At 38.6% G+C, this 12,883-nt stretch overlaps 1 protein-coding gene across 2 annotated transcripts in view; it reads right to left on the reverse strand.

The window, feature by feature from the left end:
• Positions 1 to 9,759, reverse strand: part of LOC146369418 (liprin-beta-1-like) — a 28,872-nt gene extending 19,113 nt beyond the window's left edge. For both annotated transcript variants that reach the window (XM_084909851.1, XM_084909850.1), the window contains exons 1-2: positions 9,583 to 9,759; positions 1,299 to 1,378 (exon numbers count right to left, since the gene is read on the reverse strand). In XM_084909851.1, the coding sequence (XP_084765977.1) occupies positions 1,299 to 1,362 (64 nt within the window). In that variant the 5' untranslated portion in view covers positions 1,363 to 1,378; positions 9,583 to 9,759. The remainder of the gene's footprint in view (positions 1 to 1,298; positions 1,379 to 9,582) is intronic.
• Positions 9,760 to 12,883: the final 3,124 nt, after the last annotated feature.

Genomic DNA, 12,883 nt, shown 5'->3' on the forward strand with positions numbered 1-12,883 from the left:
CTAACATTGTTATCTTTTTACAAAAAAAAAAAAAAAAAAAAAACCAACAAAAAAAAAAAAAAACAACCCAGCTGAACATGAGAGGTTTTTTGGACCAATTTTGTCTTCTCCATTCTTTAAGCACCGGTTCGAGCACCGGTTCGAGCACCGTTTAAGCACCGGCACCGTTTCAAAAGTACCGGTTTGGTACTGGTATCGGATAAAACCTAAACGATACCCATCCCTAACTGCAAGTGACCTCTGCATTTAAAACAAACAAACAAAAAAAAGTTTACGTGCAAGTCCCATATCTGAGTAGGGTTATGGATGACACTCACTGGCAACTACAGAGGTAAAACTCTGTAAGTACATAGCTGTTTGACAGTTGCAGCTCTTCACATCCTTCATAGAACATTTTAATCGGGGTCTCCATAAAATTCTCAAAGCCCATTATCTTCGTTTAAATAGCTCACATGGTTTTCCCTCTGAAGCCATTTTCCTGCTACTCAAGTAAACATTTCAGCAAATTATAACATCATAACAACTTTTAGGTACTTTCTTGGATACTTTAATGCCGACGTGGCGAGAATACCACAATCATGCAAACATACTGAGCAAACAATATTTGTATGGTGTCCATCAGACAAAATATAAGATAATAAAAACAATTAAATCTCTCTGTATAAGTAGCAACTGCATTTTATTTGAAAGCAAATGCAGCAGCATCCCGACTGATTTCAAGTGCATGATGTTCCCACCAAGCATGGCTTCCCCCACAGTAGCAGGGCATCAGGGCTTGATGATGCCTGTGGTTTCTGCGGAAACAGTGGGGACGGGGTGATATCATGTGATCAGCCGTCTCGTTCCCATTGGAAAGGTCAGTGCTATAATTACACACATCAGTGGAAAAGTAGGGACTCGAAAACTGAAGCCTGGTCTGCTCATCTGCAGCGGTACAAATATACAGAGTGCAGCCAAAAGCTCGCAAGCAAGAGGTTTATATTCCAAACTCACAGAGCTTGAATAATCATTAGTTTCCATCACGGCAGGGACAATGGAAACTTACTTTAATTCTTCATGCAGTGGAGGAAGGCCACTAGAAGCATGGTTTCAGCTGTATTTCAGACTCATGTATATTCAGAAGGATTACATTAAACTGCAGGTAAAAGTGGGAGGAGGGCATACTGCGTTATTGTCCGCTAGACTCTGTATTTGCAATTTAATGATTTCCAGATGTGAGTAGACCCTCATAGCTTACCATGCCCACTTGAAAAAGTGCTATTCCCAGGTCTTAGAGTCCAAATGTTCACTGTGGTTACCTGCTATGATCCCATCCATTTGCTCCAAGGCTGCTGCCAACATCTCGCTAGCGTCAGACATCATCTTGTGTTCAATTGTTCTGAAAGAGAAGACAAGCATAAGAAAAAAGGCAAACTCCATAAAGAATCTTGGCCGGAACTAAAAGGCATTAAAATATACTTCAAAATCAATTCACTGCCAAATATGGTGTCTGCAGCTATGCCTGCAGCAGTCTTTTTTATGTTATCAGTTCACAAAAAGACAGAAAAGATTGAAAAGTGGCCATCCCCCAAACTGCTGGAGTATTGCATATGAGGTAAAAGTATTGCCATTACTGCCTAAAAGCTCTTCAACTTTTCATCAAAGCAACTATTCAAACTGGATCTGGCTAAATAGATGTTTAACAGCACTCAACTACAACTTCTAAATACACCGTGTGATGAGGATGGTGTTTCATGCCCACATGAAACCACATATCACGTCATCAACAGCCACTAAGACAACAGCACCGACAGCTTCTCTTCACAGAATTCAGAAATTTAATGACACTAGTGTAGTGTTTATTTGGATAATGTTACAAATTTTCTGGAGCTACAGTTTACAAATGTTCCCTGAAAGCATCAGGGTTGGCCTTATGTCAGTGTTTTGAAAAACGCTCAGGTGTAAGCACACACTCATTGAATGTGTGTACAATTGTGCTTGTTCAAAAAGTGATTGTGTGATGGGCAGACTTAACTCCAGCTCTTGAGAGCTACTCTTCCAAAAGAAATTTTAAATGAAGGACTGGTTTGTCACAGTAAACCAAAGACTGAACAGATTAAACATCTGAAGTCATCTTTGTTGGAAACAGTTTGTTTTTGAAAACAATCTAAATTATTAAAAATGATTACACTGGCAAACTTGTAACTTTGTTTGAGGGTTGAACCCTTTGGTTTTAGAGTTAAAGTGAGAATCAGAATCAGGCTAACGAGGGTATGGATGAATGTCTAGCATTTGTTTGGCTACTTTGATGGTCCCCCCCCCCAAAAAAAAGAAAAAAGATGGCTAAATGTTGTTAATTGGTAAAAGATTTAAGACTGCAGGCAGACAAGTTCGACCCGATTCTCTCAAGTGCTCTTTTTATACAGACAATATGTTACAGACCCATTGCCAATTAACTTAATTAGCGCCAAAAGGTTCCTCCAGCTGTTTCTTTTTAGTACTACTTACTCTTCCAGCCTTTTGTTGTCCCTGCCCCAAGTTTTGTGTTTTAATATGTTGCTGCATTCAAATGATAATGAGAATTTTTTTTTTTTTTTTTCATGAAATAGTAAAATGCCTCAGTTTAAACAACCAGTGTTTTAAAATGCTGTATTTGGGATAAAATATGGATTTGTAGGCATTCCACACGTTTTTATATAATAGTCCACATTATGATATGTCGTGTTATTTGTTTGACATTGCATTAAAAACAATGTGGGCATACACTGGCCCTTTTCTTGTGCAACCATCACTCCTAATGTTACCCAGTAACAGTTTTTAAAATATAGCAGATGTAACACGCTGAACTAGCTGGACATGTTTTCAACCAAGAATGTCAGTATTCCCTAAAATGCCAGGTCTCAAAGTCTACTGTGGTGAAAACACTGGAACTTGGTGGGAGGGATGTTTTGATCCAAAACAGGACTGGAGAGCCACTTCCTAAGAGTAGGCAGACAAATTTGCAAACTGTTCATGCCACGTCTAAACAACTAAAATTAACATGTCCAGTAAAGAAAAGCAAGACAACAACAGTAAACTGCCGTTTCTGGTGAATCAGGCAATTCCCTAAAGAGTCCTTTACATATATTTTTGATGCCACCCTTGTCCCTGTTATAGTTACTGGTAAGGAAATTGCACTGTTGATGCACAATAGCCTGTTTTGAACCAGAAAGCCTGCCTGTATGCATGCATGCATTTACATTTCCACTTGAAAAAGAAATAACCAAGTTATCACTAATCTTGTTACAGTAAAAGGTCTCATTCTTCCTTTTCAAATGACTGCTGCATCAAATTACCCTTGCAGTCGGCGACACAAAAAAAAAGAAAACAAAAAACAAAAAAACTGGCTGCCTCAGAGACAAAAAACAAAGTGATTTCCAGGACTTATTACCCAGAAGCCCTTATTTCCGGCGAGTGGGCAGTCACGAGTGCTCATGGCCAGGCTCCTCTCTAAAATAATGGCCCTATTCTCCCAGGGGTCTCGGGCCTTGTAGCTCCGGCATGCTCGGCATTTCAAACTTCCATAACAAAGTTGGACAATATACCCATGACCAGTGGATTCAAACACTTATCACATGTCTCTCTTTTACTTGCACTGGCCACTTATCGCTTCAAACAAAATCTGATTTAGAGGAACTGAAATAGTAAACAATATGGCACAGAGAGCCCAGCTGTCCGACATAAAAACAGTAACCCCACTTGTTCAGACATCGCATAGTAAAAAAGGGGTGGGGGGCAGGGACTAGTGGCTTTGCCTCATTTCCTCCCTCTATGGGGTCACAGTGTCATACCCAGTAGGGTAAGAAATTGGCATTAAGGGCTTAATTAAGACCAATGACCTCAATATGTGAGCTGGGTTTGCTACAGTCTGCTGTTAAAACAAGGAGCCTTAAGTGCTTTGGCGCCTGGTTTAACTGCAGAGAAGTGGGTGTAGGTTTGTTCCAAAATGTCATACAAAGTGCTGTATTTGTAGTACAACATCAACATATCATTACGCTTGAATCTAAACAGAACCCTGGTTATGCAGACACATGCATCTGAAGATACAACAACCTGCTTTCCATATAAACTGCGAAGTTTCCAAGTGGAATGAGGTTGGAGGCACACCACCGATGCACTTCTTACTACGACTGCTACTACTATGCTTTACTCTGTGATTTGATGGAAACAGAAAGCTTTTTGAATAAACTCTGGAGGAAATATATGTAGCTCAAGAGTCATATTTGTTGCTGGAAACACTTTTTTGAAATTTAAAAACAAACAAATAAACATGTAAATAATGAAATCCTTCACAAGACAGAAGACACCCTAACTCATGCTCTGTTCAGCTGTCCTTAATGGTCCCATTTTTTTGTCCCTTGAGGAGATATGAAATAGAATGAGAATATTTGAATATAAAATAAATCACAGTGTGTTTGCGTACTTGAAAGAGATTTCCATCTTTTTATGTTGTCATGTGATAAAAGCCACATCGAAACTGGAATGAGTTTCATGTGAAATCCCATTTAGTAACAATTCCCATGAAAGTCAAAATGCCAGGTCAATTTATCTCTGGAAAAGAGTCAAAACAGGAATTAAATGAGCACACGAAAATAAAAGTCAATTTTGTGCTGGCCATGCAGCAAATAGATGGCACTGAAGCCTTCCGTAAAAACTGGTTTGGTCATTCTTTAGACTCAAAGCCTTTAAAATGTCAGGGATTTTCCACTTTTACTCACATCAGTGATGAACAGGTCATCCATTAAAAAATATATATATATGAAAAAATATGGCTAAACCTAAAGATGAGAGTCCATCTGTGGCCTTGTGAAGAAGGGTCCATATGAAATAATATTGTCTGATGCCTGAAGCGTAGGAGTGATGACTGCATACATTCCTAAGCAGGCCAGTTCTCCCACAAACTAAACACCAATACCAGGCAGTGACATTCCTGCTGACCTTTTTGACCCTCTTTCCTTCACACTAAATCCCCCAAGGACTGTATTATGTCAAAGCCCAAGACATTTAAACTGACCCATGAAGGGAAAAGATAAAATGCCAACAAGAAACAACAAACAAAAGCTGGCGTGTCATATACATGGAGACAACTCAAATGGATTCAGAGATTTTACCCCAAGCCAAAAAAAAAAAAAAAAGACTAAACGCAGCAAAGAACTGATCCTACAAACAAGTATTGTCTATCTGCTAGAGCCAGAAATATCCTATTCCTCTGTGCCATGGAGCTCCATTGTTGACCACAGTAGTTTGTTTTGACATCACACATGATCCATCCTGTGCTAGAAATACTAAAGTCTATTCTTCCCTGATGAAAGTTGAAACACACGCAAACATTCAGTCCTGTTGAAGTAATTTTTCCTCAAAAAAAGATAGTGTCCAGCTGTTTAAGGAAATTGCTTAACCCTTATTTTTTATTTTTTTTTATTGTCTTAAGTAGGAAGGAAGAGGCTTGGTCCCGACTATCATAGATATCTTTTCAGACACACCAGGAAAACACTGATCAGAAGGAAAACACGTCCACATTACAGACTTTTGCAAAAAATTAACCACAATTGGCCTCCAGTTTGTTTTAAAATATACCATCAAGACCACAAACATCTTTGTGGGACTGAGCATCATTGTTATCCCACATGTTGAGATGATGTGATGATACTAAGACGATGCAGAGCCAACTTCAAGTGGTTGTAGCTTTTCCTTAGGCCAACATCTTTGCTCTGTACGCCCAGCTGGTTGTTGCATAATTTTTGATCGTCAGTGTCAGGAGAAACAACATCGGGAAACAAAAACAGTAGACACAACCTCTAACTTGATTTCACAAGAATTGCCCTTTATATTTTAAGTTAAAGACCATACAATATTAGAAAGAAAACCCCATCGGATGACTGTGATCAGATGACCCTCTATGAGCAAGCATTTGTTGATGGTGGTGAGGAAATACTCCTCTTTAACAGGAAGAGACCTCTGCCTGAACTAGGCTTAGGGAGGGGTACGTATCTGCTGGGACCAGTCAGAGGGTAAACTTCTATGAAAGAGGTGGACATTTCACTCCAAGCCTATTCAACTGAATAATGCTCTTTTGATACACTTTTACAAAGCAAATATCCACTTATATCCATCATGAATAAATTGCTTACAAACCTTAGTTCACTCTAAACTAAAGTTTTTATTTTAAAAAAGGCAATAATTGCAAAAGCAATGGATAAAAAGCACATGTTCAAAGGCCTAAAAACAGCTTTTTTGTGGAGGTCTGAGAGGCCATCTAACATTATAAAAACCACACTATAAAACCGCATTAATGACATCATTCACTTATTGTTCTGCTCTTGCCAATTGAATAAATGTTTTTCCAAAAAAAAAAAAAAAAAAAAAAAAAAAAAAAAAAAAAAAAAAGGAATCAATGCTACTGATCTAAATCCATCTGACAGAAGAATTTTTCAATTTTAAAGAAAGAAATCAGTAAGAGAATCAAACTCTACTTTTCTGGGGCTAAGAGGTGGTTTTAACATCAACCAGATGGATTTGGAGTGATATAGAAGGAGGAGGGGGGAGGGATGAAGCATCTGAAAAGTAAATAGGCTGGGATTACTTGACCATACGTTGAATGGTCGGTCTCTGTAACACACACACGCCTCTACCGGTGCCTCGTGCTCCTATAACTTACCTCCAGCTGTGGTACAGATGTGCATTTCAGAATGTAGCATAAGAAGCAGCATAAGGTGAAGTACTGCAACCCAGTTTGTCGTAGGAAGAGTTTAGACCTGCTCATAATCAGCTGTACGATACTTTTGCTCATGGTTTGTAAATCTGTGTGACACTTTAGGTCAAAGGTCTGAGAACAAGTTTAAAATAACTTGCTACCATAAGTTCATGACTACTACTTCTTTAAAAGTAATCTAATCAAGACATTCGCTTCTCCTTCAGCACCATCACCCTTGATTAAAATAAACTGCAAATATAACCAGATCTGAAACTATAACTGAATACAGACCTTCTCCAATACACCTACATTGCTGCCATTCCTTTTAAAACATTTGTTTTAGTCGGATTTGAACCCTCCTGAGCTGAACTGACAGCTAATAACAATGACAAAAGTTACTAAGACATTAATCGACTTATAAAAACTTATTCAGTACAAGAATCATCTGCAGGCTTTTGTGCACTGGAGCACAGGGCTGCACCTAATGTTTTTCCACACCAGTTGTCATCACTGCATTTTATGATTGAATATTCTGGCCCACCTGCCTTGCTCTTGGTCTTCCTGTGCCACCCAATTTAAGAAAAAGCCCCGTCAAAAGCTCCAGTCAAACACCCTCCTTTTGTTTACCCTTCCCCCTGAGAGATGGTGCATAGAACTTTCAGTCTGGGCTACTGTGAGGTCAGGTTGTTTCATAGTAACGTCAGACATTAAACCAGCGCTGTGTTTCTTACTGCAGCACCGACTGCCGCAACACGCTACACAAACAAGTCTTTGTCTTTTAGAGCCTCACATGGTAGCACCACGACTCTGATCCCAAGTTATTGCAGTTTTTCCACGTGGCCCAAACTACATCACAGGCAGAATTCAAACTAGAGGGGAAAAATAAATTGACAAAATAAAGAAAAGCTCTGGAGGAAATGAGTAAGAGATCTCAGCAAGCCAAGAAAACTACAGTTTGTTGCCTTTGTTATCACTAACGTAACACAGAAGTCCTAGTATTACTCACACCATTATAAGCGCTTCCAATAAACGGGCTGAAACTGTAAACAGGATTGAAACAGAGGCATCCTTACGCTCAGGAAGACCTTCACTCAGTCCTCAGGAAGTGCTTCCTGGCAAATTCTGGGGAAATGTCTTCCTCTTGCAAAGACACTGCAATTTTCCTGCAATCCCTTCACACACTGCAATAAAAGCTGAAAGTCCAGGAGCTGCTATATTACTTCTGTCACATCATAAAGGAGCCTTTAGCATCAATTTTACTGAATTTAGAGAGGAATGAGCCTTTAAATCTGTTCCTGTGAGACAAATGTTTTAGATTAAGACGTTATAATTAATTTCAGAAGAATGTAAACATCCCAGTATGTCATGTGGCTTCAACATGACACCTCCCTTCTTTCAAAATACACTACCACAAGAGAACTGCACCAAGAATGCAAGGAATGCAAATATCATGGAGAAAAAAAAAGAAGAAGAAGGTGCCTGAGATAGAAAGGCCCCCGTAGAATTTTTGGACACGTGGCTTTAAAAAAAACAAAATCTAAATCTAGAAAACTTTGGGGAGTGTGCCATGTAAATCTTATTGCAAGGCAAGTTTACTGCCATGGGCCAATAATGGACTTTGTCCTGACTGACTGACTGACACACACACACACAAATGCCTGCTGCCTGAGGAAACATGCTTCCAGGAGATTAGACTTATTTATTTGTGTCTCTTAAACAATCACTAAGCAGTTGGAAAATTTGTTTTACTATGCTCCTGTAACATCAGATATGGCTGTGCAAGCAAGTGTGCATCAGCATGGGTTTTCTGAGACATGAATCATTGGCTGAATGAGTGAGGTGAGAATACAAATGTGGTTATTGACAGAGAGGGAAATAAAATCCTTTGTTATGTTTTAGGTTATCTGCCTGCAGGCCAAGACGTCACCAGAGGGAGATAGGGAGAGTAGAGCACTGCCAGGGGGTCATGTGCCTCAGGAGTGGGGGTTTTCCTGAATAAAAAAAAAAGTACACTGCAGACTTTTACCCACACAAAGGCTGCATGAGTCTCAGGCTGATGATGAAAAAAGCCGACACTGGACCTGAATCAGCTATAAAGTGCTGGCTCCTACAGCATTTTCTAAATGATGCTGGGCGCCAAACCGAGTCTGACTGGAGGTTCACGACAGTGATTCATAAGTTGGCCTGCACATTTATGGATACATAAATAAAATGTGATGCAATAAGGGTCCTCACATACAAAGCTAGCACAATTAAAAGCACTAAAAGAAACTGCAATGCTTTGGAAAAAAAAATGTACTGTCTCAAATAACTTTATCACTTCTATGGATTATTAGTATCTACATGTGTTTTTTGTTAACATGGAATTTAAACACATGTGTGGTGCATGGGCTGGTGATTTAATCCCAAATAACATTTTAAAACTGCAGTGAAATATCACAGTAAGACCCGGGGAGATTTTCTATAGAAGTGTTCACCGATGGTGTAGAAATAGAGGAAAATACTAATTATAATATCACAATAAATTCACCCCTTCTAAATACCTCAACACAATTATGGCTATTTAACTTTAGGCTGCCATATGTGCAGTATAATCTTAAATAGCCATTAACATAGGGAATACATTCAATATTCAAATGAATACGCAAAAGTTAGGGGAAAAAAGCTCGCCTCTGGGTTAATACGTTAGCTAACACGTCCACATCGTTTTTAGCTTCAAGTCCAATTAAACAAAAAACAAGATGACTTTAGCGTTTTTAACACCATAGAAGTCAAGTAAGCACTTTAGTAAAGACTGGAAAAGTCAACAGTTAACAGTAACTCTGTTTTTAAAACTGCAAAAAACTTCATTGAAACTTCGGAAAACTTACAGTTTTCGACCAAAGAAAAAGTTTTAACGACGGGGTCCTGCAGTCTCCAGTTAGCTTACTCCAAACTCTTTGGCCGCCTTTCAACGGAGCTTCATGGTCGGCGTTCACCTTCTCATTGAATTTGTCTGTGAAATGAAGTTTTCATCCAGCTAAAAAAGGCGATAGAGTGCGGCGTCAAGTTAAAGCCACACAGGAAGAAACTTCAGGAAGTCGTGACTTCAGAATAAAAGCATAAAATCCGTTAGCAGAGGAACAATCGCGTTTGCCCTTCACAATAAAACTCATGTCCTTTGATATTAGACTAAGAAAGGACATTTCTTGTATCTTTCTCACTGCTGCCACAAAGCAACACTTTGAATTCAGTAATTTTCATCTTTTTTCCAACCTTCATGATAATAAAATGATTAAAAAAAACATCTTCTGCTCTTAGTGTTAAGAAAGTATTCTATATGAGCTTTGTCATCCCATTGTAGGCTAATATAATGTTGTATGTTATTCTTAACTTATTAAGAAGTTAATAAGTTAAGAATAACTGAGCAAAGTAAGACAGAGAAGGTTGAGATGATTCTGACATACAGAGGAGGGATAGTGGATATAGTGGAGATGAATGCTCAGCGTGGTTTTCCTCTTCTCCTCTTATTTAGCAGCTCCACTGATATATCAATGGAGGACATAGAGGGTTAGTGTGACAGAGGAAGCTGAGACTGTAGTGACCTCTAAGTGATGATAATGATTTCATTTAGACTTTTACCTTTAATTGTGCTGTATTCAACTTTTTACAAAGAATTTCTCTTTGTAAAATATAAATTATTATTAAAAGTTTCTATTTATCATATGCCATTTATTGTTTTTTACTTTTCCCCTTTAGTTATTTCAGTTTGTGCAATTTTTTAACATTTATTTTGCCATTTTGTTTTGTCACATGGTATCTTACTTAATATTTAAGATTTCTGTCTATTTTAATAGTGTTTCTTGGTTTGAATTTTTGGAGAGGTTTGTAGCAATCCAGCACAGAGTTTTTGCCATTTATATTCAGATGTGTTTCTTGTTCACATATGATATACATGCTGCAGTGAAGATTTACATATATACTCAACAGCTTCTTTGTTATGTACATCTTGTACCTTCAGAGCTGCCTTAATTCTTCATGACATAGAAAGAAAGTGCTGGAAACATTCCTCAGAGAATTTGGTCCATAATGAGATAATAGCGTCATAGACTTCCTGCAGATTCATTGCATGTACATCCCTGATGAAAATTTCCATTCCACCACATCCCATGGTGTTCTGATGACGTGGAGGTCATTTGAGTGAACTCATTGTCCTGTTTAAAAAACCAGTCTGAGAGCAGCCAACAGAAGATGGGTGCACTATGTTTATAAAGGTGTCCAAAGTGTGCCAGTGAAATATTCCTTGCACGTTACACCACCAGATCCATGTTTTCATGCTGTTTATGGCAAATTATGATACTACCATCCAAATGTTGCAGCAGAAATCAAGACTCCCCAGACCAGCCCATGTTTGAGGTTCTAATTGTGGTGACCCTGTGTGAACTGTAGCCTCAGTTTCCTGCTCATTGCTGACAGGAGTGGCATCCAGTGTAGTCTTCTGCTGTCCATTCTGAGATATTTTTGGTACAGATAACAGATACTTTGGTGATAACGAGTGGCTATTTCAGTTACTGCTGCCTTCCTGTGAGCTTGAAGCAGTCTGCCCATTCTCCTCTGACCTCTGGTATCAACAAGTTTTTTTAGCCATAGAACTGATCGCTGGATATTTTCTCTTATTCAGACCATTTCCTGCACAAACTCCAGAAAAGACTGTGCAGGAAAATCCCAGTAGATCAGCAGTTTCTAAAATATCCAACAATGCTGTGTTCAAAATCTATTCACTCAGTCTACGTGTCTAAATGTACTGAGTTGCAATCGTGTGAATGGATGATTAGATATTTGTGCTTGAAAAGGTGTACCTAATAAATTGGCCAATTAATATATAAAATGTGTAAACTAGTGGTTCTCTGTCTTTTATTCTGATTTGCCTCACTTCAGTTGCCAAAAGAAGTTCATGCCCCCCTACACCAAAATTTCTTTAATCAGTCATAAACTATGAAAAATACCGAAGCTAAATTTTAGTCAAATGCCCAACTTGCAGTGGCTTTATGCGCCGCAAATGGGACCTGCCCCACGGTTTGAGAACCATGTGTGTCAATATAAAACTGTTATTTTATTTAGAATTATTTTGTTTGTGTTTTAATTATGTTTTTTGTGATTCATTTACTCTGTTTCATTGCATAATGCTTAATATTGTGAAACATAACACACTGACTGAATTATTTTGGACATCACTATAATGCAGAAGCCAGCATGTGTGATGGTGAGCTGTGTGGGAGCAAACTGAGAACAAGTCAAATTAGCATCACACTGAGTGCAAATTAAAAGCTTTAAAGGTCACATTAATTTTTATTCCATTTTAGAATATTCACATGTTGCTTTAAAAAAAAGAAAGAAATACACACTGCAAGTCTCCTGGTAAACATTTTCAGACAGATCTACCAGTAGGTGGAGTCAGAGGTGTTCTCATGATGCTGGGAGCATGCTCAAGGACACCCTCGGTTTCAGACACAAAGGAGCCTTGATTTTATTTTATAAGACATCGAGTGTGTACTATAGACATGATGTAACACACTTGCCTTGGAGCACATAAAGGACATTTTTGTTTCTACCTGAAGTGAGGAGAAAATAGAGACATGGTGCATTGTGTGTTTAATGGCAGAATAGACTTAAACAGCGCCGACTGAATTCCTGAGAAACAAGCAGCGTAATGAACGTACTAACATGAACTCTCAGACCCTCCTGTATTATATCATGACACATGTCTGCACACATTCTGCGAGTGTTTACGCTTTAGTTTGAAGTGGCATTCTCCTTTCTAATATCACTACGAAGAACTGTGAGCTAGTATTACTCTGTAAGTGAAAATCTTCACAGTGAAAAGCATCAGAATATAGTTGTAAGAAAGGCAAAGAGCGAGGATTAGTCAGGGCCCCCCCATTACGTCTTACCAAATCACCTTTAGCCTTGTAGATATGCAAAATTAGGGCTGCACTTATCCAACCTTTTCTCCTGGTACGTCTATCTTAATGCATGGAATCTACCAGCGTTCTTTTTCCCCATTTTCAGATTTTTATTAAGCTAAAATTGATTTCTTTAGTGATAAGGGAAACTTGGTATTTTACACTGTCAGAGAATCTGTTCTTATTGGGCTGTTTGCATCTAGCCATACCTGGTTCCCTCCAGGTTGAT

Source organism: Perissodus microlepis, chromosome 17, assembly GCF_051167445.1.
Source record: "Perissodus microlepis isolate ML-2025 ecotype Zambia chromosome 17, ASM5116744v1, whole genome shotgun sequence".
NCBI lineage: Eukaryota > Metazoa > Chordata > Actinopteri > Cichliformes > Cichlidae > Perissodus > Perissodus microlepis.